Genomic DNA, 26,114 nt, shown 5'->3' on the forward strand with positions numbered 1-26,114 from the left:
TTTTTACTATGTTTACGGTTGTAATGACCCTGCCACAGATCAAATTGTGGAGTAGATTATTGTTCCAATTCTCTAGCATACACTGTGTCAACACGAGATGTAACAAGATTCCAGTGTTATTAGTAGATTCCAGTAGTTATTTTGTTTTTAAGATCTGAGGTAAACTGCTGCCATTTTCGGAATTGCTATAAATGTCATGTAACATGGTAATCAAACTCACACTGGTAGCATTCAACACTGAATGAAGCACATACTCAGCTGATCAGATTATCATTTTCATAGTAGTTTATGCTGTTGTTCAACCAAGATGTTGCAGAAATATAAACTAAAATAACTCTCTACAGTAAAAAAAAAATCTGTTAATGATGTATTTTGTGATTACCAAGTGTTTCCAATTATTTACGGTTGTGAATTGCATTATAGGATGTTGATCTCTGCTCTGTCCACTTTTGATGTTGAAAATTTAACTCGTAAGTTTAACAGTAACTTTTAATGACATTTTAGCGGCTTGAAATAATATAATGTATAACAAATTAATATAGAGAAATACGTCTGTAAATAACAGAAAATATACAAGGTTTTTGTGTCATAATATACAACACCAACGCAGACAATATTTTACATTAAACTATTAAAAATGTTAATAAAATTCTCCTGAAGGTAAAACTATCGATAACATGGTCCACAATATTATAAGGGATGGCCATGAAGCTAAGTATTATGTACTACTCACTAGTCAAATGAGTCAAAAATTTGTTCTGCAGTTAAGATAATATGGGAAAAAGATTTGGGATGCACATTTGAAGATTAGAACTGGGGAAAAATTGCTGGGAATTCAATATTAATGTCTAGAGATGTTAGAACCAGGCATGGGACGATGACTGGTTTCAAGGTATACTGCAGTTTGGAAAAGTCAAGGTTTTAAAACTGCCAAAGTGTTTTTTTTGTTTTGTTTTTGTTTTCATATCTATTTTATTTAGTTTTTTTTTAGGGTAACATCAAAAGCTACTGCTCCAAAATATTTTGAATGTTTCTTGAAATAAATTATATAGTGTTCAATGGGGGGAGGGTAAATTTAAGGGTGCTTTCACCCCTAGATTTTTGTTTCAGAACCGGTTTGTTTGGCAAATGTGAATCCAGCAATCGCGTTCGGATTCACACCAAAACAATGTGAAAGCAACCTAAAAATAACTTATTTTGGAGCAGTAATCACTATACCGTAATACTGTAAAACTGTGATATTTTTATCCAAGGTTATCATCCCATCAGAATCTTTTACCGGCCCATACCTAGTTAGAACACGTCTTCTACGGTGTCAAATTTTACATAGATTTTACTGAACTCCTAAGAGCAGGTTTCAAAAACAATACAGAATTCTGGTGATGCCAAGAAGAAGCAGGTGACCTATTTTATGTATTATGGCAATGCCCAGAAGTCCAATATTTTTGGAGAGAGGTGCATGAATACCTTGTAAACTTATTGCAGACCCAGTATGACTTTTGCCCAAACTTATACATACTTGGTGACCTCTATCCTTAAGCCACATGAATAAAACTGAATCCCAGTGGATACAGAGCTGTCACATGCAAGGCAGATAGGTGATTGTTAAAAAATGGAAATCTTCAAGTAGACCTCCGATCTTTGAGTGGATCTCAGAGTTAGGATGAGTTGCAGCTTTTGAAAAACTCTTCTACCGTTTACATGGCAGGATTGACATTTTTTTGTTTCGATAAATGTGGAAAAAAGGCCTGTCTCGTCCCTGTATGAAGAGAATAGGAGTTTGGTTCGCATAGTTCGCATGGCAGTAAGTCAAACTTGTTTCCAGTGTATGTTGGACTCCGGCTGGGCTGCCCTTTGTCACCAACTATTTGCAGATGATGTTGTTCTGTTGGCTTCATGGAACATAAACCTTCAGCATGCACTGGGGCGGTTTGTTGAGTGTAATGCGGCTGGGATGAGAATAATCACCTCCAAGTCCGATGCCATGGTGCTCCACTAGAAAAAGGTGGTTTGCCACCTCCAGGTTGGAGGAAAGTTCTTACCCCAGGTGGAGGAGTTCAAGTATATTGGGGTTTTGTTCACGAGTATGGGAAGGATGGAATGTGAGACAGTAATGCAGTCGATGTACCGGTCCGTTGTGGCAAAGAAGGAGCTAAACCAAAAGGCAAAGCTCTTGATTTACTGGTCAGTCTATGTTCCTACTCTCATCTATGGTCATGAGATTTGATCGAATACAAGTGACTCGGATACAAGTGACCGAAATGAGTTTCCTTTGCTGGGTGGCAGGGCACACCCTTATATATAGAGCTCTGTCACCCAGGAGGAGCTCAGAGTAGAGTCGCTGCCCCTCCACATCGGGAGAAGTCAGCTGAGGTGGCTTGGGCATCTGTTTCGGATGCCTCCTGGACGCCTACCTAGGGAGGTGTTCAAGGCATGTTCCACCGGGAAGGTCCAGGACACGCTGGAGGGACTATGTCTCTTGGCTGGCCTGGGAACTCCTCGGCATCCCCCTGGATGAGCTGGAGGAAGTGTTTTGGGAGAGGGAAGTCTGGGGTTCTCTCCTAAGACTGCTGCCCCCGCAACCCGAGCGGGTGAAAATGAATGAATGAATAAATGGGAAAAATTTCTGCATTTCTGAAATCAACAAAGATTGCTAGCAAACAGGTAACGAGACAAAATATTAATTAAGGCTATGATATTAGCAACCCCCCACCCTCCTTTTTTTTCTTGTATGTGTTTTGGTTTACTTACTCAATTTATATGATGTTCTTTATTTATTGTATTTAGGTATTTTGTATTGTTTTGTTTTCATGTTAATTTTGTATTTGATATTCATCTGCATTATATGAATCAATACAAACTTTAAATCATAAAACAAACAGATTAAAAGTTGTTGGAAGAAAGATTAAGGTCCCATAATGCAATTCAAAAGCATAAATAAATGGGGAAAAATAAAAATAGAAACATGAATCACAAAATATGGAAAATTCACAGATATCTTTTAGTGTTACGTATCGCTATTGCAAAACTTTTATATAAATATATATATATATATATATATATATATATATATATATATATATATATATATATATATATAAACTTAAAGTAAAATACCTATTAACACGTGTTGCTGCGTTGTGTATAGTAAGAAGACCCTGTACTGTTAGATTGTGCAGGGAAAGCTAAAACAAAAGTGAATTTAAACAGTGCCTGTTACAGCGTAAAAAACTTCCTCTGTTTATTTCCATACTAAATACCAGCAATGCCAAGCATGTTGTGTATTCAATTTATTTCTGCTGTCTTGACATCCACTCTGTGAGGCAGTTGTAAATTGTAAATCAGTTAAACTGAACTCTTCCTCCATCTGTGTGGAAGAGGAAGTAGGTTTTTTCTTATTTGCAGATGTGCTGAGTTTGCAGTGTTTATGAGTTTTGTGTTTCTGATGATTTTACCAAGAAACCGACTGGAAAAAGAGTTATCAGGGAGCTGCCATGCATTTTTTGGGATGAAACACACGGAAACGCAACATTCGCCAGCGTATACAATCCATTGTGTGTTTTTTCCACCCATTCTCATGATCCTATTTTTTTTGTCCTCTCCTTCTTTTTCACCAGGCCTACATATTCAGGATTGAGGGCAACACTTTGAAAATTGTTAACAAAACCAAGGGCAAGACGGTAAGAAATGTCAAGAATTTTAAGTGTTCCTGAAGGATGTTCGAACACAATAGTGATGTTTGTTCCTGTTTACAGCTTGGCTCTTATTATGGGGCGAGTGTTTGTGCTGTCGACCTGAACGCAGACGGACTCTCCGATCTGTTGGTTGGAGCACCAATGTTCAGCTCAGTGCGGGAGGAGGGACGGGTGTATGTCTACATTAACCAGGGAGAGGTGAGGCAGTGTTAATTGCTTTGATGTGCGCTTATTGGTGTTTTTTTATATATGAATCTAACAAGAACATTTTATCCTAAAATTGTATTTTTGTTTCATTCATTCATTCATTCATTCATTTAATAATTGTATGCATTCATTCATTCACTAATTATTTATACATTCATTAATTATTTCATGGATTCATTCGTTATTTTATTCTTTTATTCATTCATTCATTCATTCATTCACTAATTATTTCATGCATTCATTAAGTCAATCATTCTTTCTTGCATTCATTCATTCAGTCATTCATGCATTCATTCATTATTTTATGCGTTCATTCATTCGTGTATTCATTCATTCATGCATTTATTTAATAATTATTTTGTGCATTCATTCATTCATTCATTCACTAATTATTACATGCTTTCTTTCATTCATTCATTAATTCATTCATGCATGCATTAATTTATTAATGCAATTATTCATTGATTCATTTTATAATTGTTTGCATGCATTCATTCACTAATTAATTCATGCATTCACTTATTCATTAATTATTTCATGCATTCATTATTTCATTCTTTTATTGATTGAGTCATTCATTCGTTATTGATTGAGTCATTCATTTGTTCATTGTTTCATTCATTCACTAATTATTTCATGCATTCATTAATTCATTTATTCTTTCTTGCATTCATTTATTCATTCATGCATGCATTTATTCATGCATTATTTCATGCATTCATTAATTATTTCATTTATTCATTATTATATGCATTCACTCATTCAAGCATTAATTCATTCATTTAATAATTATTTTATGCATTAATTCATTCACTAATTATTTCATACTTTCATTCATTCATGCATTCATTCATTTTTTCATTATTTTATTCATTCATTCATTCATTCATTCATTCATTATTTCATGAATTCATACATTAATTCATTCATTCATTTTATAATTATTTCATTCATTCATACATTTGTTCACTATTTAGTTCATGCATTCAATAGTTCATTCTTACATTCATACATTCATTCTTTCATGCATTCATTCATTTATTCAATTGTGCTGTCATTCATGCATTGATTTATTCATTCTTTCATGCATTTATTAATTCATTAATGCATTCATTCATTCATTCATTCATGCAAGCACTCATTTAGAACCATTAAAATGTGTTTTTATTCTTATTTAGTATATGTATGCATGTAACTTATGTATATGTGTCAACAGCTTTTCTGTTTGCCATACATTAGAATGTGTCCTGTCTTTTTTATCACCCAAACTACATTTTTATCATGATTTAATGAAATGCTTACAAATATCAGTGGTTTGTTGTATAAAATATTGTCAGACATATTTAAAATGATACTTATTAGTATATGACATTATACATCACATTAATATAAATCTTCATTAATTTTAACTTTAATTAAAATAAGTATGTGATGTTATTGACATTTTATTTTCAAAAATGTTATTTGAAACTTTAAAGTCAACACTTTTTTGGGCATTCAAATGTAGATATAATGCTTGTTTTGATAGATATTTAGATTTTTGATTCTAATATAATAATAATAACAATAATAATAATAATAATAATAATAATAATAATAATAATAATAATAATAATAATAATAATAATAACAATAATAATATAAATGTATTAAATTTATTAAAATAATAATAATGTTTCTTTATTGTTTTTATTTTTGATGCGATATTTGAAAGAATATTATTCTTTGCAGTTTTTTATGAGGTGCACCCATTTATACATAACTGTAATGATCATTTTAGGGCGTCAACAGTGTTTACAGTCCTCTGCAATACATAAGATAAAATGACTCATCTGCATATTTTCGGCTGTCTTATCTCATTGTTTTGAATGTTCTGTGTAAAGGATGTTTTTCAGCAAGATCACAAAAGCCATGCTAACATAGCATATTTATAGTTTTCATGAGGTAAACAAAAATTAATCACCAAGCACCAAAAAAAAAAACATAGTGTTTCTAGCTCTTTACTATCTCCATTTACTTCATTTGTTTTCCTCAGTACTAGTTAGCTGAAACAAAAGTTGCACACTCTTGTCAACATTTAAAGTACATGCATCATTTTTTGCACAAAATGGTTGGTTCACAGGCCGTTTGCTTTAAATAAACCATGGAAACATGACTCAATGTGTGGGAAGTGTAAAACTTGTGAATTTAAATGAGTTGAGAGACTCAAGAATTGCATACATTATATGATTGTAGTGTTTTCAGATTGTGTATCTGCTAACTATAACAGGCTTGTGTTGAAAATGTCTTGTCTCTTTTTCAGGCTGAATTGAAAGAGGCTGACTTCGAGTTAGTCGGCAGTGACTCTTATGCCGCACGATTTGGAGAGACCATCATAAACCTTGGTGATATTGATGATGACGGATATCCAGGTATGTTTGTGTTGTGTGATGTTTCTACTAATAAATTACTTTGACTAGCCAAGTCTCCTAAAATCTATTTATCTGAATTTTAAATGGCAGCATTGGGGTTTGTTTGTTCCTCAGGCAAGGTTAGATGGTGAACCTCAGTTTTTCACTTCCTTGCTCTGTGTCGTGTTTACTTTACATTTTAAAAACCGATCATCGAGGCTGCATTTTAACATTACCACATAAACCATGAGTGGTTTTAATGGGTAGATGGGCTATTCTCTGACTCAGATTTGAAGAGAAGTTTGGAAGGTGTGTTTAGAAATAGAAAATGGTTAGAGATAAAAAGTTACTATAAAGTTTCTGTGAAAACACCACAGTAAAGCAGCTCTTTGAAAGCGGGAAACTGTAATACATACTTGAAGTATCACATTGTTACAGTCTAACACATTTTTAGGTTACGCTTTTTTTTTGATGGGGGATGTAACTATTAAGTAATATTATTTAATTACATGTACTACTTTGTGGTTGAGGTTTGAATGTGGGTTAGGTTTAGGGTTAGTTCCGTGTAATTATGCATAATTCATTGCATTTACTATTTTTAGTTCATGGAACATGTGTAACTACATCACTTTAAATAAAAGTGTTACCCATTTTTATAAAAATATTGTCGTAATTAAAAATGGTTTATAGTATTTGGTGTATTTTACATCATAACCCCATGCACTTGTTTATGTTTGTTTATGTCTGCCCGCACAAAAATACTCAATATTTCATTTTTAACAGGAAATTTTCAATACTTTATCAACTGAAAATAGATTGTTGAGCAAATGATGTCTAGAGTAATTACTCTGTACTTCATTAAACATAAAAAATACAGTGTTGTTTCTGTCAAATGGTGAGTTTTTGGCAGAATTTAGCAGTTATTCTCTAAATATTAACATTAGCACTCAAAAATACAGATGTTTATGGGGGAAACAAGGTGTTTTTATGGTAAAGTGGGCCAGATATCACATTATTTATTACTTATTTTTTATTACTTTATTACTTATTAGAGTTGTTCAAACTAGGCATTCATTCATTGTATTTACATTTTCAAATATAACAAAAATAATAATGCACACATACGATTTAATTAATAGGTGCACAAACATTGGATTAAGCTTTTTACATATTAAGTTGTAGCTTATGGAAATTCTGTCACATATCTACATGTATACTTATGAGTAAATATGATCTACTGGTAATAAAAATCGCTCCAACATATCTCATAAGAAGGGGGGCAGGGGGATGCGTGCCACGAGCCTGTGACAATTGTCCATCAATCTCTGTGCCGTGTCTCCTGTACAATAGAGAATGAGTTCAGCTTGCCAAATTTACTTAAATCTTTGATCACTAGCAGTGTGACTAAAGTGTATGTTTACAAGTTTTCTCCCCACAAGGTGGACAAAACGTTCTGCACTGTCAAAAAGCACCTGCGTTAGCACACAAAAGGCAGAGGAAGATGCTAACCATGGCACAACAAGTTAACCTCTGGACATGCTAATGGAAGGAAGAAGTTAAGCGGTTGTAGGGCGCCAAAATAAATAAATGAAGATCAAATGGTGTTGATCTTTGGTTTTATTCTACAATACTGTACTTAGTTTTCTACAAAGGTGTGAACTTTGAGAGTGTTTAAACAAGAGAGAAAAGTGTGAAAACGGTCATGTCTGTCTGAAAAAAGTGTATAAAGTGTGTAGTGAGGGGTTTTACAGCCTTAAAACATCTATAATAACTGTAAAAAATAAAGCTGACTACTTCGCGGATTTCAATTGTGGGTTATTTTTAGAACGTAACTCCGCCAAAAAACAAGGGACCACTGTACACACATTTTTAGTGCATTAATAATAGTTTCTTATACATGGTTTGATATATGCAGTGCTGTGTTTAAATAGATTTAAAAAAAGATTTTACATTACCATTCAAAGGATTGGAGTCAGTTTTGTTAACTGATTATTATTTGTGTTTAGCAAGGATACATTCAATTGATTTAATGTTACAAAATGTAAGAGAAAAAAGTAAAAAAAAAAAAAAAAAAATTATTTTTTCTGTTGAACTTTTCATTACAGAGGAAGTTTAAGAAAATTTATTGTAAAATGTTGGTAACAGTTCAAGTACCAAATCTCATTATTAACTAGTGACTTATTTTCTGCCTATTATTAAGATATTAACTGTTTATTACCACTTATAAAGTACAAATTCTTCATTAGCTTATTTTAAATTCCTAATCCTACCCAATATCTAAACCCTACTACCTTAATAACTTTTATTATGGAGCAAAGTACAAGTTTATAGAGACTAAAGACACAGTAAATGGTTTATTACTAGAATTGTACCTTAAAATAAAGTGTGACTAAGTTGTTTCTTGAGCTCCAAATCATCATGATCGAATGATTTCTGATGGATCCAGTGACACTGGAGACTGAAATAATGATTCTGAAATGTTTGAGCAAATTCAGTTTTTATCATTTGTTAACTTTTGTTCAATCTTTAAATTTGTTAACTATGCGCTACCTGACAAAAGTCTTGTCGTCAATCCTAGTTGTAAGAGCAACAAATAATAACTCGACTACTAGTTGATCATTTGGAAAAGTGGCACTTAGTAGATTTTTTGTTTTTTTTAAAGATTAATAATCTGTTGAACTGCATCCCGATCATCACAAACACTGCACAAGACCTCTTGGAGCCCACATGGAGCCAAGATTCTCAGAGAAGTCAGTCAAGTTTGGTGAAGGAAAAATCATAGTTTTAGGTTACAATCAGTAGGGGGGTGTGCGAGAGATCTGCAGAGCGAATGGCAACATCAACAGCCTGAGGTATCAAGACATTTGTGCTGCCTGTTACATTACAAACCACAGGAGAGGGCAAATTCATCAGCAGGATAGCGCTCCTTATACTTCAGCCTCCACATCAAAATACCTGAAAGCAAAGAAGGTCAATGTGCTCCAGGATTGGCCAGCCCACTCACCAGATATGAACATTATTGAGCATGTCTGGGGTAAGATAGAGGAGGAGGCATTGACGATGAATCCAAAGAGCCTTGGTGAACACGGGGAGTCCTGCAAGAACGTTTTCTTTGCCATTCCAGATGACTTTATTAATAAGTTATTAATAGATGTATGGATGCAGTCCTCCAAGCTCACGGGAGTCATACACAATATTAATTATTTTGTACTGCACCATTACTTCATATTCTATACTCTACATTACTTCTGTTAAGTGACAAGATTTAGTCTAAGCAAAGTCCAACCTTACTGTCCTAATTAAAAGGCATAATGACATTTTATTTTGGTAAAATAAGCGTAATCTAGAGGTCTTTGCCTTTCAAATAAGCCACTTCTGATACCAAATGATCAACTAGAAGTCAAGTTATTATTTGTTGTTCCTAAAACTGATATGTGACAAGACTTTTGCCAGGTAGTGTATGTGGTTTTGATGAGAAAAATGAACTATTTGGCTAATTGTGTGATGTACTGTATGTGTTTTGCTGTGTTAAAAGTTTAGTTAAGAGAATTAGTACTTTAAATATTGGTAAATGCTATATTAACACAAAAAGCAATTGATAAAAACTTTAAACGCAGACTATATGATCAAAACAGAGAGAGAGAGGGTTTTCTGTTTGGGCTGCTCTTAGTAAGTTAAAAATCTAAGCTAATGTTACATTGCTTGTGTTTCAGATGTGGCCATCGGAGCCCCTCAGGAGGATGATCTGCGTGGTGCTATATATATCTACAATGGCAGAAGAAGTGGCGTTGCACAGAGTTTCTCTCAAGTACGTTCTCCATCTGCTTTTAAACTGATATTTTGGGTGGGGAAGTATAAAAAGGAGGCGGGAAAGGTCAGACCTGAGCTGTTTTTCCCATCCTGTGAAAACAGCCCTATTGTTTTCAGTCTTTCATCTCTCGTCTGCAAGAGAAAAGCCAGTCTAATTACCAGTCATTTCCTTTCCTTCAACATAAGGTTTCATGAAGACATCAGGATAAGACAAACCTGAATCATGGGAGTACAATTAATAGTCAAACTATTACGTAGATCTTGTAATTGTATTAACTAATGAGACAAAAAGAGTATATACAGGATGCTAGTAGTGATTAGAAGCAGTTATTGTGGTTTTGTTAAGCATGACACTTTATTACAGTAACAGTTTTAAAGGATTAATTTCCATATAACACACTGAAAATCGATGCATTAAATGTGTAGTGAGTTAAAAGCATTCGCATAAAATATGCAGGTGGGTTTTGGAAGCTAAATATAATTAGTTTTAAAGAATAACTTAGGAAACTATTAAGTTTTTCCATTAGCTTTGTGGAATTAAATGGATTGTACACCCAAAAATGAAAATTCTGTCATCATTTACTCACCTTTGTGCTTTCTTTCTTCTGTTGAACACACAATTTTTAAATTTGAATTTGAACATATTTTGAAAAATGTTGGAAACCTGTAACCATTGACATCCATAGGTATTGTATTTTCTGCTATGGATGCCAATGGTTACAGGTTTTTAACATTTTTCAAAATATATTGTATTGTGTTGAAGAAAGAAACTCAAATGTTTGGAACCACTTGAGGTGGAGTAAATAGTGAGTAATTTTTCACTTTTTTGGTGAACTATCCCTTTAAACCTTTTATTAAAGTAATTGGTAAATAGAGGAATTTCAGTAAGCCTACTATATATGTGACCCTGGAACACCAGTAATAAGTGCATTTTTTTTATTTATTTATTTTTTATAGACATTGAGATTTATACATCGTATAAAAGCTGAATATATATATATATATATATGTTTTATTGATGTATGATTTGTTATGTTTTGTTACAATTGACAATATTTGGCTGAGATTTAATTAACTTAATATCTAGAATCTGATGTTTCAAAAATAAATTAAATACTGAAAAATATTGCCCTTCAGTTGTCTAAATGAAGTGCTTAGTAATACATATGACTTGTTAAAAATTGGGTTTTGATATATTTAGTAGAGAATTTACAAAAAGATCTTCATGGAACATCATCTTTATTTTTATACTCTAATCAAGCTAAATCTATACCTCACTAAAGCCATTAAATCTCATTAAAAGTTTTCTATCTTACAGATATATCTTTCCTTTGTAATACTGTATTCACCTCATGGCTGGATATATTCATGGAATATAACACTTTTTTTTTCACAAAATCACAATGGAAAATAATACTTTAAAAAAAGTGAGCATTGCTAATGGACAGTGCTCAGCATATATAAGTACACCCCTTACAAATCTATTTTTTATGTTTTTAATAGGAAGCTATACGATATTATATTTGTGCATTTACATTAGAATAGTCAGTACTGAAGCCAAATCTGGGGCTAATCTAACTAAATAACTTACGATAACGGTCCAAAAACGAGTACACCCAAATTTTTAGGTTATAGAAAAATTATAAATACAAATTAAAAAACAAAGAGGAAAAATCAAGAGAAGATAAAAATTTAAAAAATTTTGTTGAAATTTTGTAGGTTGTAATTTTATTTTTGCAATATTTTGCTTGAATTTAATTGTATTATCTTTCATTTTCGAAATATGTTTGGTGATTAAAATATTATTTTAATAAATATATCTGTTTAGTTTAAATGCACCAACATACATTGCCTATATTCACTGAGAAATTAGTCAGATATTCATTTTCAAAATGGGGTGTACTCAGTTATGCTGAGCACTGTATATTGTAACAAAACAAACTTTAACCAACCAATTGGAATTAAGTATTCTAATAAACTAAGTAATGAAACCAAATCAAAGTAGGATTTGGCAGTCACTTTGACTTAAACACCAAAAAGCTCTAAAGCTCCACTTTTATTTTACAATATATGCTTTTATAGGACATCTTTTGTAGCTTGTCATTGTGTCACCAAATCTGTTTACTTCTGCACTTTATATTTATGCATTTGGAATTAATGCATGTTTTTGTTTATCTGAAGAAACATTGCATTCCCTGTATCACTGGTAATTGAACTCATGACTTGGTGTTTGAGCTAGAGGAAAGCATTACTAATTATATGAGTATAAAAATGGGCATAAATAGGATAATTTGCATGTCTCATGGAGTACAGTACAGTTTCATTGTTATTTATTATGTCAAATTCTGAGTCTGAATGCTGTCTTTGTGTCTTCTTCAATGCAGAGAATAACAGGCTCTTTGTTGGGCAACAACTTCAGGATGTTTGGTCAATCGGTATCTGGAGGAGTGGATATTGATAGCAACAATTACCCAGGTAACGCTTTTAGCACAGCAACATGAATAGGATATGTTTCCTCTGAGAACAGGAAACATGAACAGCATCAGTTCAGCTTAAACTATTCTGCAAACATTCAGTTTATCAGAAAGACATGAAATGTTACAAGAGATTTTAAAAGATGCTGATTAGAGATGCTGAGCTTTTAAAAAAGAAATGTGTCATATATGTATATATATATATATATATATATATATATATATATGTGTGTGTATGTATATTCAATTTTGGGGGAACTATCCCTTTAACAGTAATATTAAGATGATTTTATTGTTGATGATTTTAAATTGAAACTGTGTCAGTCAAGCTTTCAGAGTTGAAGTTCAGTTTAATTCAGTTCAGTGTGGTTTAATTTTCACTGCTCAAAGTCCAAACACTGAAGAGGAAATCCATCGATGCGCAGCTCCACTAGTCCCAAAAGTTTATTTTCAATCCTGAATATTGGTGAATAAATCCAGATATGAGCACTGAACATGCACAAATGAAGAACAACAAGTCTATGTATCCGCTCTGTGTCTGTGGACATACTGCAACACCTTTTTAGAGGAAATAAAACTGCATGTGCTTTTCTTGAAATACTATATGCTGTGGGCGTTGGCTGTGATGTGCTTCTCGAATATGATGAAACTGAGAAGAGAGAGAAAATTAAGCTGACTCTGTCATATTAGTTTTTTTTTTTGAAAGGTCAAGATCAATTCAATTCTCCTTTATTTTCTATAGCGCTTTTACAATGTAGATTGTGTCAAAGCAGCTTCAAATAGAAGATTATAGTAAATTGAAACAGTGTCAGTCCAGCTTTCAGAGTTTAAGTTTAGTTCAGTCAGTCAAGATCCAGCCAGTTGTGTCTGCACTTCTCATTCTCAGACTCTATTTCCTGTCTCGAAATAGTAAACTTTTTTTAAGGCAGAAAATATGCAAATCACTCCAAGCTGTTTTAAAAAAAGCTCAATACTACTGTATGTATACTGTGAAGATTATGCAAAAATTATTCATAATTAAAGATTACCTGCAAAATTTTGTACAGAAAGCAACCTTCTGAAGTTTGCCTGAACATATTTGACAATTGAATTTTAAAATGCTAAATATCCATTGGATTTCTCTATATTTAAGTTGTATATAAGTTAGACGCAGTTGACGTATATAAGTTATGAGACCATACTGCCAAAAATACTTTTCTTACTTAGGGCCCTATCATACACCTGGCGCAAGACGCAAAGCAAATTGTTACTTGCTAGATTCAGGTTGACGCAAGTGTCAGTTTCTCTATTTGCATCACGCTGTTTAAATAGCAAATGCATCTGCGCTCATATGTGTGCCCAAAGGAGTTCTGGTCTAAAAAAAGAGGTGTGTTAAGGCGCATTGCTGGCGCGTTGCTATTTTGAGGAACCAAAACAGACTGCACAATAGACCAGCTCAGAGCAGGTCTAAAGTCCAGCGCGTGTCAGTTGTGCGCCTCCCTTACACATTGCTTAATACACACAGGATGTACAGCAATACACAAATATCTTTACAAATGTAAAATAATTAAAGGAATAAAATATTACAAAAATTATTATTTTTTACATAAATATAAAAACCACTGCCTCCATGTCTTCTTCATCTCAGGGGGCTTTTTCAGTTTATTCATGACAATTTGCTTTTGTATAATGTTATTATTAGTAATAGTATTATTTTTTATATACATTTATATTTGTTTTATTGAAAACAAGCTTAGATTTGCCCACCTGTCATGTTTTGGACCATATAGGCATAGCATGTGTATTTGGAAATAACTCCAAATATATGTACATTTTCCTTCCTACTTCCACTTTCCTTCCTAATCTGTAACTGCCTCTCTGGCTATACCACTAACTGTACTCTCTCTCAAAAAAAAAAAAAAAAATTCTAATGCTTTGCTTCTTAGACTTTACACACCTGAAACTTGTCTATAGCACTTGTTCACTGCTGCTCTTATAGTTGTGTAAATTGCTTCCTTGTCCTCATTTGTAAGTCGCTTTGGATAAAAGCGTCTGCTAAATGACTAAATGTAAATGTAAATGTAAATATTTTTTTTGACCACGCTTCGTTGTTATTGTTCATTTATTCGTTTGCTGGAAATTAGAAAATAGAAGACATTTCCTTATCCACAAAAGAGAGTACAAGTAAAGAATGAGGAGGCTCATTCTCGTGCTGCAGATGGTTTGTTTAACTGTTTTCTTGCTAGTGAAGTGAGATAATATAGCAAATGCGCTATGGAGCGGCGCAACTGACTCTTAAAGGGAATGGGAGATGAGATTCTGATTGGTTTATTCTCAAAACACACCTATAACTCATTAAGAGAATAAGCTCAACCCTGTTAGACCATGTGCCGCAGTGCAAAGTAGATTTTTCCAGTTTTAGGCCTTAAAAGTCTTATATTTACTGAAATGTTGTGTTGTAGGTCCTAAATATTTTTTAAACAGGTCTTAATTTGTCTTTGTTCATGTATTGCTACCCAATCTGGCCAAAACCCATACAATCACCAACAATCCATCTCAATAAAACTTTTAATTTCATTAAAATTTCATTTTTTTAATTCTATCATAATGATTTAATGATTGTCCTTACCATAATATTTGTTTATAAGTGCTCCATGTATTTACAGCTGATAACACCGACCTGGAAAGATTGCTGTGCATAGATTTAGTTTATTATGTTTTTTTAACTTTTAAAAAATTTGTGCAATTTTTTTAAAGAAAGTTTAAGTTGGAAAAAAAGTGTATGGATACAAGTAGAGCCTGTGTATTTTTACACAATATTTAAAACATTTTGCTATGAATTTTTTATTATTAAATTATTATTGTATTATTAAATATATTAAATTCTTATTAAAAAAAACATTTTTCGATCTGTGCCATTTATGAGTCTAAAATTTAAATTCCTAAAAATGTCTTAAATTTTGTAAGACTTAAAGTCTGAAACCTGCAGAAACCCTGCCTTCCTCTCTCTCTGCTCCCATGATTTCCTGTAAATTCTCTACACTGTTCCATCCATTAAAGGTTAAAAACCCCTAAAAAATTATTATATATACAGTTGAATTCAGAATTATTAGCCCCCCTTTGGATTTTTTTTTTATCTTTGTTAAACAACATTTGGGAAATATTTAAATAAGCAAGAACATTTTCACAGTATGTCTGATAATATTTCTTCTTCTGGAGAAAGTCTTATTTGTTTTATTTTATTTTTAATTATTTTAAAACCATTTTAAGGTCAGTATTATTAGCCCATTTAAGCTATTTTTTTTACGATAGTCTACAGAACAAACCATCGTTATACAATAAATTACCTAATTACCCTAACGTGCCTAGTTAACATAATTAACATAGTTAAGCTTTTAAATGTCACTTTAAGCTGTATAAAAGTGTCTTGAAAAATATCTAGTCAAATATTATTTACTGTCATCATGGCAAAGATAAAATAAATCAGTAATTAGAAATGAGTTATTCAAACTATTATGTTTAGAAATGTGTTGAAAAAATCTTCTCTCTGTTAAACTGAAACTGGGGAAAAAAATAAACAAGGGGTATAAAAATTCTGACTTCAACTGTATATATAAAAAATTATAATATTAATATGCCAAAATTAAGTGACTTTTTCCTTAAAACAAGATAATCAATCTGCCAATGGGATAAGCAAAATAATATTGTCAAAATGATAAACAAGGTGAAAGGTTTGCCCCATTGGCAGATTATGTTGCTTGTTTTAAGTAAAAACTTATTCTTAAAAGATATTTAGACTAGAAACGAGGCAAAAAATCTAAGTAAGAAAAGCATTTTTTGCAGTGTACTATAGTTAAATGACGATCGGTTTCAGTGACTGAGACCTTGCTTATAGACTTAGATGTTTAATATTTTAAAGAATGTCAGTGAAGCAGTAAATTGTGAGAGAATGTGTTAAGGAATAACCAGGTCAGGGTGTTTTATGGGTATTTTATGTTGTCACCCAGATGTTGCAGTGGGAGCTTTCCTGTCAGACTCAGCTGTGGTGTTCAGGTAAAAAAAAAAGCACATGCATTTTTCAAACACATGCTTCTGGCTTTAAGAAAACATCAGATTTTAAGATTTGGCATGCATGACTAAATTGAAATGCTTTACAATTCTATACATTGTCAGTTTCTTATGTGTTTAAGGTTCCATACTACTGTATATAGTACGGTAAAAACAGTATGCAAGCCGAGTAGTACGTCTGAAATCTTAAAATTCAAAAAACAGAATGGGAGAAGTAACAGAGTCCGGGAGATGACTTCCAACTTCCAGTAAGATTCTGAAGTGCGCATCCGATGCACACTATGCTATCCCAAGATGCCCCACTAGAGAATTCATAATTAGGAGTGAAGCAATGCAACTGGCGTGGGTAGGTCACGTGATCATGACAAAATTGCGCATGTTGTACGTCCAGGTTCCATTCATACTACTCACATTCATACTGGATAGAACTTACTTTAGTCGAGTTGTAAATTTAAATTCAAATGTAGTACCTACTGAGTAGTACGCGATTTCGAACGCAGCCATAGTGTTGGTTTCATACTGATTACTTTATCAAACAATATTTGTTTTCAACATGTCTTATTTAATTTAAAAGAAGACACTTCAAGCTTTCTATAGATAAATGTCTCATGTGTGTGTGTCTTGTTTTCGCAGAGTTTCAGTTCATTTTAGTGACTCGTTTCTAAAAACAGTTTGCGGAGAGACAAATTAATTTCCTTATTTTGCAAAAGCACAGACTTTTGTTATTATTGTGAGTGTACACAAAAATGTAGACACCTAACAGATTCAAATGGCGTATAACACTTATTTGTGTGACCAACATCAACAGAGTATTCTTAGGCTGTGTTCGAAATCGGCTACTACTCGGTAGGTACTGCATTTAAATGTAAATGTACTTTTCTAACAGCCGAGTAGTACGTTCTATACAGAATGAATGTAAGCAGTATAGATGCAACTCAGACGTACTACATCCACCATTTTGTCATGATCACGTGATCTACCCGCGTGAGTTGCGCCGCTTCACTCCCATTCATAATTTCTCTCCCGCTGTATCATGGGATAGCGTAGCGTGCATCCGATGTGAACTTCAGAATCTCGCCGGAAGTAGTAGGTCATCTGGGTCTCACATACTGTTTTTGTAATTCTTTGAATTTGGACATACTACTCACCTCGCATACTGATTTTAGTATACTGTATGGAAGTATGCGATTTCGGACACAGCCTTAGTATCTTGATAAAAAAGGCGACCTCAGAGGGTAAAATATTTAGGTTTCAGCATTTTTCAGATTCTAAAATAACTATGACTGTTGTTACTTCTGTTATGACTAGCCCCAGCATACACTATACCTGTATATTTCATAAATTATGTGTTCATTTGTTCATCTGACACTTATTCCAATCATTATGGTTGTTTCAGGACTCGTCCAGTGGTGAAGGTGGACGCTGTCATGTTGTTGCCTGAGAGCTTGAATCGTTCATTAGCCCAGTGTACTGAAAATGGTCAGCCTGCTGTTTGCGTCAAAGTCAGGGTGTGCTTTAGGGTCAGAGGAAAACAAATCCCAGGAAACATAGGTAAGACACTAATATCTAATGGAGATAATAATGTTTTTCTTCATTTGATTGCTTTAAAAATGTAGTTTGTGACCTAAAATGTTGAATTGATGTTCAATTGCTGCATGCCTTTTTTTTTGAAACTATGAAAGTGAGTTGTAAAACATGTTTTGCTTTTGCTTCTCTTTTATAGTAGTGAATTACAACCAAAGCCATTATCGTAAAGCAATGTCAAGTCTAATGTATAATTCATCAAAAACCTTAACCTTGATTCTGCACAATTACACATTCATGAAACTCCTTGATTCGACTAACCTAGGAAAAACACAGTCTGTTTTGAGAAATCAAAATTATTAGAAATGAGACAAATAACGTGCATTTGCATTTTTATCAGAGGTCATTTTTTTTAAGAGTTCAGCTTTCAAATGTCATTCTGACTTTAATCTAACTGCTAGAGTTTATAATGTTTTATGTCAGTGCATTACAGCCACCATTAATATTCTTAAAAACAAAAAACAAGTCATCATTGAAATGTCAAGTGTGATTGCATTGTTCATGAAACTGTTAGCGTGACTGTTTGATTCAACTAGACTTTTTAAATCAATATTTTCAACTACACTGACACTTTATGTGAATTTATTGGTGTTGTGTGTTTTTTTAAACATATATTTTTATTAATCTGAATTTTTTTTAACCCTTGTGTACTGTTCAAATGTATTACCCTTTCGTTATGTTGGTGGCTGTTTTTGCCCCATTGACTTCCATTATAATGACATTTTTGATTGCTAAACCATGACAGCATATTATCGTGCGTCCTTGATTGTTGGTGGTTTTCCCTTTTGAGAAGAGGTAAAATGTGCCATTTTTACTGTTGATCATCGGTTTTCAGCATTAACCCTTTAGATAGGCCTGTTCAAAAATGTTTCTAGTTTTTATATAGAGTTCTATGGAGTAAAACAGCAGTTAATAGTGTGCGTGCATAAATACACTTATGTTGTGAGAGCTGAGCTGGTTGTTTTGATTTTCTTAGACATATCCAGATAAGTGCACTCTTACAAAATAATGTCTCTCACACACGCGCACACACACATACACTGATGATCAACAGTAAAACCTGCTCATAACAGGTAAAACCAGCAATAATCAAGAATGCATGATTATTTAGGGTCATGGCTTTGCAATAAATAATTATCATTATAATGAAAGTCAATGGGGCAAAAACAGCCACCAACATAAAGAAAGGGTAGGCAATTTGCATTGTCTATTGCTGAATTTCTTTAAAATATTTAAAGCATTTTCCCAAAATATGTGTCAAAATAAGATTTGTCACCAAAAATCATTCCATTTGCTGAAACACAGAGGAAGTTGTGGCCAAATTAAGACTCAAAATCAGCCCAGAGTGGATGAAAGCATCAATAACAGCACACAAAGGTTAAACACTGAACTTGTGTGCTTTTTCTCGACAATTCAGAGCGAAAAGCCACACTTAATAGAGCCAATTGAATGTGGAGTTGTGCAATTTGGTTTGTATTTCACCAAACTGTATTGCATACCGTGCAAACATTTTGAATATATGGCATGCATCACATGAGAGCATTCTTTGGTAATTTTCCACTGGTTTTTAAAACAATAATGAATGCTGGTCAATATTCATTGGCACTATATATGTACTGTACAATACATTAGCTGTTGTAAAAAATATTGGTAACACTTTATAATAACTACCCACTATAAATCATTTAATTAAATTAGCAAATAGTGAATTCATTATTAGTTAAGCATTAACTCCACATTAATAGATGTTAGTAAGTAGCTTATAACCTAATCTTATTAGGCATATAGTAATGGTTACTTTGTATGTTAATAAATGCCTTATTAACTCAACTTCATCCAGTGTTGTGACCTAATCTAAAGTGAGGCCTATTTATCCTTTATAAATCCCTAATAAATGACAATTAAAGGCTCAGTATTAAATGAACAATACATCTTTACAATCTTATCTAAAAAGTAAAATGACTGTAAAGTTTAAACGTTGTAGAATAAGTGTCATAACATAAAATTGGATAAAACAAGAACATTATATATTAACAGTATATTATGATACAACATTTCAATGTTATTTAGCGATGTTTAAACTGCACAGTAATTTTATTTTAGTTAAGATAGCGAAGATTTATTTTTCATTTGATACGGTTACAATTGTGAATCTTAAAATGAAAAGGACTAAATAAAGTAGTTTATTTTCTTTTTTTCCTGTTTAGAATATAACTGAGCCTTTGATTTTCAATTACAAGAGATTTATAAAGCATAAATAATCATTACTTTAGAATAGGTCACAAAACTGGATGAAGTTGACCTAATAAAGCAGGGGTCACCAAACTTGTTCCTGGAGGGCCGGTGTCCTGCAGTTTTTAGCTCCAACCCTAATCAAACACACCTGAATGAGCTAATCAAGGTCTTACTAGGTATACTTGAAACACCCAGCCAGGTGTGTTAAGGCAAGTTGGAGCTAAACCCTGCAGGGACACCGGCCCTCCAGGACCAAGATTGGTGACCCCTGTAATAAAGCATTGACTATTGACTATTAGTATGTGCCTGAATGATAAGATATATAAATGTTCGTTTGAGTAGTTTATTAATCATTTACTTATGCATTCAGAATAATCTTTAAAAACCAGAAACATCTCTCAAATTGTAAATGATGCAGTACTTAATTTAGTAATGAAAAATAATAATAAGCAAAGTATGAAAATGCAATCATTAAGCACATTATATATGTGCTTCTAAGTCAAGGATGGAGCATTTGTATTTGCAGTTATAAAGGGCTTACTTATATCTGTTAATGTAGAGTTATTGCTTAGCAGATAATGAATGAACTATTTGCTAATGCTTAATAAATGATTCATAGTGTGTAATTATTATAAAGTGTTACCAAAATATTCTTTTTGGCTATTCTCTCTTGAATGGTTTCTGAGCTTAGTGTTTAACAGCAAATTTCTCTCTATGCTTTACAATCAGCTGTACTCTGCTTGCGTCTAATTCCTTACTGTGCGTTCACACCGAAAGTGGTGAGAGCGTCACAGGTCGCTCTGGCCGCCCTGGAGACAACGCTGTCTGCATTCAGCTTCGGCGGCGAGAGCGTCAAAATTCTCTACATTAATCTCGTATTTACAAGGGCCGTTGCAGCATATCATATCAGTTACATTCCTTTTTAGCGTGAAAATGTTGCTCACTTTTTTCAAATTCATTTAACAATGGAAGATCAAGTTGCATGTGGTGTGGCTTTGCTCCACTTGATTATACAATATGTCCACATGTCTGAAATATCCTGAAGCAGCAATACTGTTTTGTACTGTCGCATGAGATTCCTGCTTTTTTAAAGAAAATATATACAACATTAATGCACATCAGTAACACGCCAGTAACTTATTTAATGCATGTTCCTGTAAAAAAAACATTGCAAATAATTGGAAAGCTGGCCACTGCAATAATCAAACCCTTGGGAACAACTGTGGTCGGAACCAAAGTTCACAGTGACTGTGTTCTCTGAACTCCTCTCAAGCGGTGGACTTCTTCATTCCAATTGCTTGCCACCGAACCGCGTCATAGCTCATTACCATAAAGGTAACTTGATTTCAACTCTCCTTGAAGACGCGCCGCGCTGCTCCTTGCCGCTTATCGTCACCGGCTCTCATTGAAAATGAATGATTTCCGGCTACTTTGACGCTCTCGTCACTTTTGGTGTGAACGTACGGTTACAGATACCACTGGAACCTAAAATGAATTATTAATAATGTCTGGAAAGGTTCAAGCAAATAACAAGTGCTTACAGTGAGCTGTGTTTACATCAATCTCATGACATAAAAGTCCAATTATAGGACTCACGAAAACACAAGAGCTCCTCCTCATTTGCATTTGAGTGTATGATTGAAAACGAGCATAGAGCGCCATCTGTAAAAAAGCTAAACTTTTTTTTTTTTTGCAACAGCTCTAATATATACATTTAAAAATGTCTTGCTTTTTTATGGGATCTAATTCCTGCCTAAAGTATCCTGGTCGTGGATAGAAAAAGAATGCGTGTAAATCAAAATATTGACATCGTGTGTAAAATTATAACGCACAAAATTATAACATGTGTCCGATACAGTATAAATGTTTATATTGATATGAAATCTCTGTCACACTGAGCAGCCACTAGTTGCATTAGAGTGACGTCAACTCCCCTTCATCTGATTGGCCAGAAGAGCAACTGTCAATCTTGACTAGTGGACCAATGAGGACACTGAAGCCCCCCTGTGATTTAAATAAAACTCACATTGCATGTTTTGGAAACGCAAGCGCAGAATGTGGGAGCAACAGCGAAGGTGGAAAAGACTGTATAATCGCACAAAACTGATTTTGTCTAAACACGTCTTCATTTTTGATTTACACTCATTAACTTTTGGTACACCATCTCGTTTCTAATTCTTGATTTTGCATGTTATAATTTTACACGCAATGTCAATATTTTGACTTACGCGCATTCTTTTTCTATCCTTTTTCTATCCTTTCTATCCTTTCTATCAGATCCTTACGTACTGAAATTTGTGCAATAAAAAAGGCCTAGACTCTTGCAAGCTGTTTTTTTTTTTTTTAACTACCTTCCTCTGGTGCTATCTGACTTTTTTAGCTCTGTAATTGGCCTCTGATATTTTGAGCTCTCGACACGTGCTCTTAGAGTCGAGGACGCTGTGTTCAAGGATGAAGGTTTTTGGCTCTTTGTTTTGCGACGGGCCGTGTGTTGCTTGTCTTATCAGCATGTGGCAGTCCGCTGTGTTTCAGACTTTTTTTTCCCAGCTCTTTATCTCTGTTCTCCATCCCGTCTTTTGTTGTGGCAGTTAGAGGACTCGGGGTGTGTGTCAAGGCTGCCTTCACTGATAGATCCAGACTCGCTGACCACAAAGTAAACAACAGAGCCTTGCTTGATGACAAATACTAATAATCTTCCTACTGATATGAAGTAGAGCAGAGCTTTCGCTCAACCGTTTGTAATGCAGTTGGTTGATTGCAACAGGACTGCAGGGTTATTTAAGAGTGTGATCATTAAGAGTGTGTCTCATACAAGTTAAGATGGAGAAGAAACTGTTAGGTGCAATGACAAGTGGAGATACGTTGTTTAGATTTGTAAAGGATCTTCGTAACTGCTTTGACTGTGGATTCTGATTGTTTGAGCCACAGTCAAAGCAGTTATATTCAATTTTGCATGTTTTCAGTCACACTTTATTTTGCTGGTCCGTTTGTTGAATTTAAGTTGCAATGCATCTACATGCCAACTAATTCTCATTAGATTATAAGTAGACTGTTAGGTTGGGGTTAGGGTTAGTGTAGGTTGATATGTACTTGCAAAATTTCAGTCAGTTAAATGTCTGTTGTAGGAGCAGTTTTAACAGATATTAAGCAGACAGTCTACTAATACTCAAATGGACCATCAAAATAAAGTGTTACCGAAAATATTGTAATAACTGGATTATCGAAAACAGGTGTTATTTAATATACAACCGTTTATGCTATTGTTGTTGTTACTGAGTTTGCAGCAGAAAAAAAAAATCTTTGCAGTATATTATGATGTTTTGTGATGTATTATGATGTGTTTAAATATATGCTGTGATTAAGGAAATTTGGCTCAGTAATATATTAAATAAAAAACATTTACATATTTCTTTAATTCATTTAAATACTGTACAATTTTTTTTTCGTACAGAGTTATTAAATCAAACGTATCAATTAAACATGTATAATGGTACAGGTGTTTTTTAAACAAAACTAGTAAAGAACTAATAAACTAAAGAACCCTAACTAATATTATAATGTTTTACACAAAAATATTAAGCATGAACTGTTATTTCAATAGTTTAAATTTAAATTATATTATTTTTATCATTATATATAAAAATACTATAGTAGAATATTAATATACAACCCCAAAAAAACGCAATAAAATGCTATAAAAAAAGCAAGTAGTGATTTCTGAGTTTACATTGACTTGTATTTCATTGCAGAAAATACAACAAACATTATTTAATGTGTTCCTCATTATTTTTATTTATTTATTTTCAAAATAAACACCTGCTCCAATTTTGGTTCTTGCAACACATTTCAAAAAAGTTGTAACAGTAAAGCATCTACCGCTTTGTAATGTTGCCATTCCTTTTCACAACACTTACATAAAATACATTTACGGACTGAAAACACCAAGTGATTAAGTGTTTCAGGTGTAATTTTGTCCTATTCTTCCTGCAAACTTAAGGTGGGCAGAAGTACGGGGTCTTTGTTTTTGCATTTTGTGCTTCAAAATGCACCATATATTCTTAATTGTCGACAGGTCGGGACTGCAGACAGGCCAGTCAAGTACAGTTGAAACCAGAATTTTTCAACCCCCTTTGATTTTTTTTTTTTTTTTTTTCTCAAATAATGTTAACAGAGCAAGGACATTTTCACAGTAGGTCTGATAATATTTTTTCTTTCTATTTGTTTTATTTTAGCTATAATAAATGCAGTTTTAATAAAATAAAAAAAACATTTTAAACATTAAGCTATTTATTTTTCTCGATAGTCTACAGAACAAACCATCGTTATACAATATCTTGCCTAATTACCCTTACCTGCCTAGTTAACATAATTAAGCCTTTAAATGTCACTTAAGGCTGTATAGAAGTGTCTTGACAAATATCTAGTAAAGTATTATGTGCTGTCATGATGGCAAAGATAAAATAAATCAGTTATTAGAAGTGAGTTATTAAAACTATTATGTTTACAAATGTGTTGAAAAAACATCTTCTCTCCTTTAAACAGAAATTGGGGACAAAAATAAACTGGGGGGCTAATAATTCTGACTTCAACTGTACCTGTATCCTTTTCCTCCGCTGCTAGGGTTTTGTAATGTGTGTAGAATATGGTTCTGCAGTGTCTTGTTAAAATAACCATAGGTGTCCCTGAAAGAGAAGGCAGCATATTGTGCTCCAAAATCTTTATGTACTTTTTAGCATTACTGGTGCCATCACTGAAGTGCAAGTTACCTTTGCCAAAGGCCATGACACAATAAAAATATATGTATTTATAATTTTTTTGTATAAATGAATAATTTAGGTCATAAATGAAATCACTTTTGACCCCTGATAAAGAAATAAGCTGGGAGGGAGTGAGTGATATTATGTTCTGAGGAATTAAATTGTTAAATTAAATTGTTAATGTTGTCTAATTGTAATATTGTTTTCTTTCTGTGCAGAGCTGAAGTACAACCTTACAGCTGATGTTCACCACAAAGAGGGTTTCCCTTCTCGATTTTATTTCAGTGGAAATGGAACATCTAATGTTACAGCAGGCAGAGTGAAGGCCAAGCATGAGCAGCTCACCTGTGTGTTTCACCAGGCCTTTATGAAGGTGAGAGACTCTGTTCATGTTTATTACCTGTGTTACGATACATAATTACGTTTCAGGCAGTGTTTCTCTATAATTCACATCTTGGATAACAAACAGTAGTTAACTAAATCTAAAAGCATAAAGCTAAAATATTTTGTTTAACCGAAATAACATTATGAAATGATACTGAAAAACATTTTAAAATACTTTTAATACATTTAAATTTAATAATATTTAAATATTTCTGATTATCTAGTTTTAGTTTAACTTAACTTATATATATATATATATATATATATATATATATATATATATATATATACACAGTGTTTTCCACAGGTTTGAAATATACTTGTGGTGGTAGCCGGTTTGAAATACTTTTACCCACGGCACATGGTTACCTAGATGCGACAAAAAAAGTGATTTTAACTTTTTATTTGTTATACACTGTTTCTTTTCAATGGGTTAATGTTTAAAAAAAGACTTGAAATAAAAAATAAATCCACTATTTGTTTTACTTTTATTCTTTTCAGGAGCCATGTGCACCCACTGGCAGGTAAAAT

At 33.1% G+C, this 26,114-nt stretch overlaps 1 protein-coding gene across 1 annotated transcript in view; it reads left to right on the plus strand.

Moving 5' to 3' along the window:
• The window catches only part of itga4 (integrin alpha 4), a 68,318-nt gene that overhangs the window by 10,762 nt on the left and 31,442 nt on the right, over window positions 1-26,114 (plus strand). The window contains exons 8-15 of the mRNA XM_056465842.1: window positions 3,618-3,680; window positions 3,756-3,893; window positions 6,205-6,313; window positions 10,006-10,100; window positions 12,487-12,577; window positions 16,563-16,608; window positions 18,020-18,174; window positions 25,418-25,572. Coding sequence (XP_056321817.1) covers window positions 3,618-3,680; window positions 3,756-3,893; window positions 6,205-6,313; window positions 10,006-10,100; window positions 12,487-12,577; window positions 16,563-16,608; window positions 18,020-18,174; window positions 25,418-25,572 — 852 coding nt within the window. The remainder of the gene's footprint in view (window positions 1-3,617; window positions 3,681-3,755; window positions 3,894-6,204; window positions 6,314-10,005; window positions 10,101-12,486; window positions 12,578-16,562; window positions 16,609-18,019; window positions 18,175-25,417; window positions 25,573-26,114) is intronic.

The sequence above is a fragment of the Danio aesculapii genome, chromosome 9 (genome assembly GCF_903798145.1).
Source record: "Danio aesculapii chromosome 9, fDanAes4.1, whole genome shotgun sequence".
In the NCBI taxonomy this organism is placed as follows: Eukaryota; Metazoa; Chordata; class Actinopteri; order Cypriniformes; family Danionidae; genus Danio; species Danio aesculapii.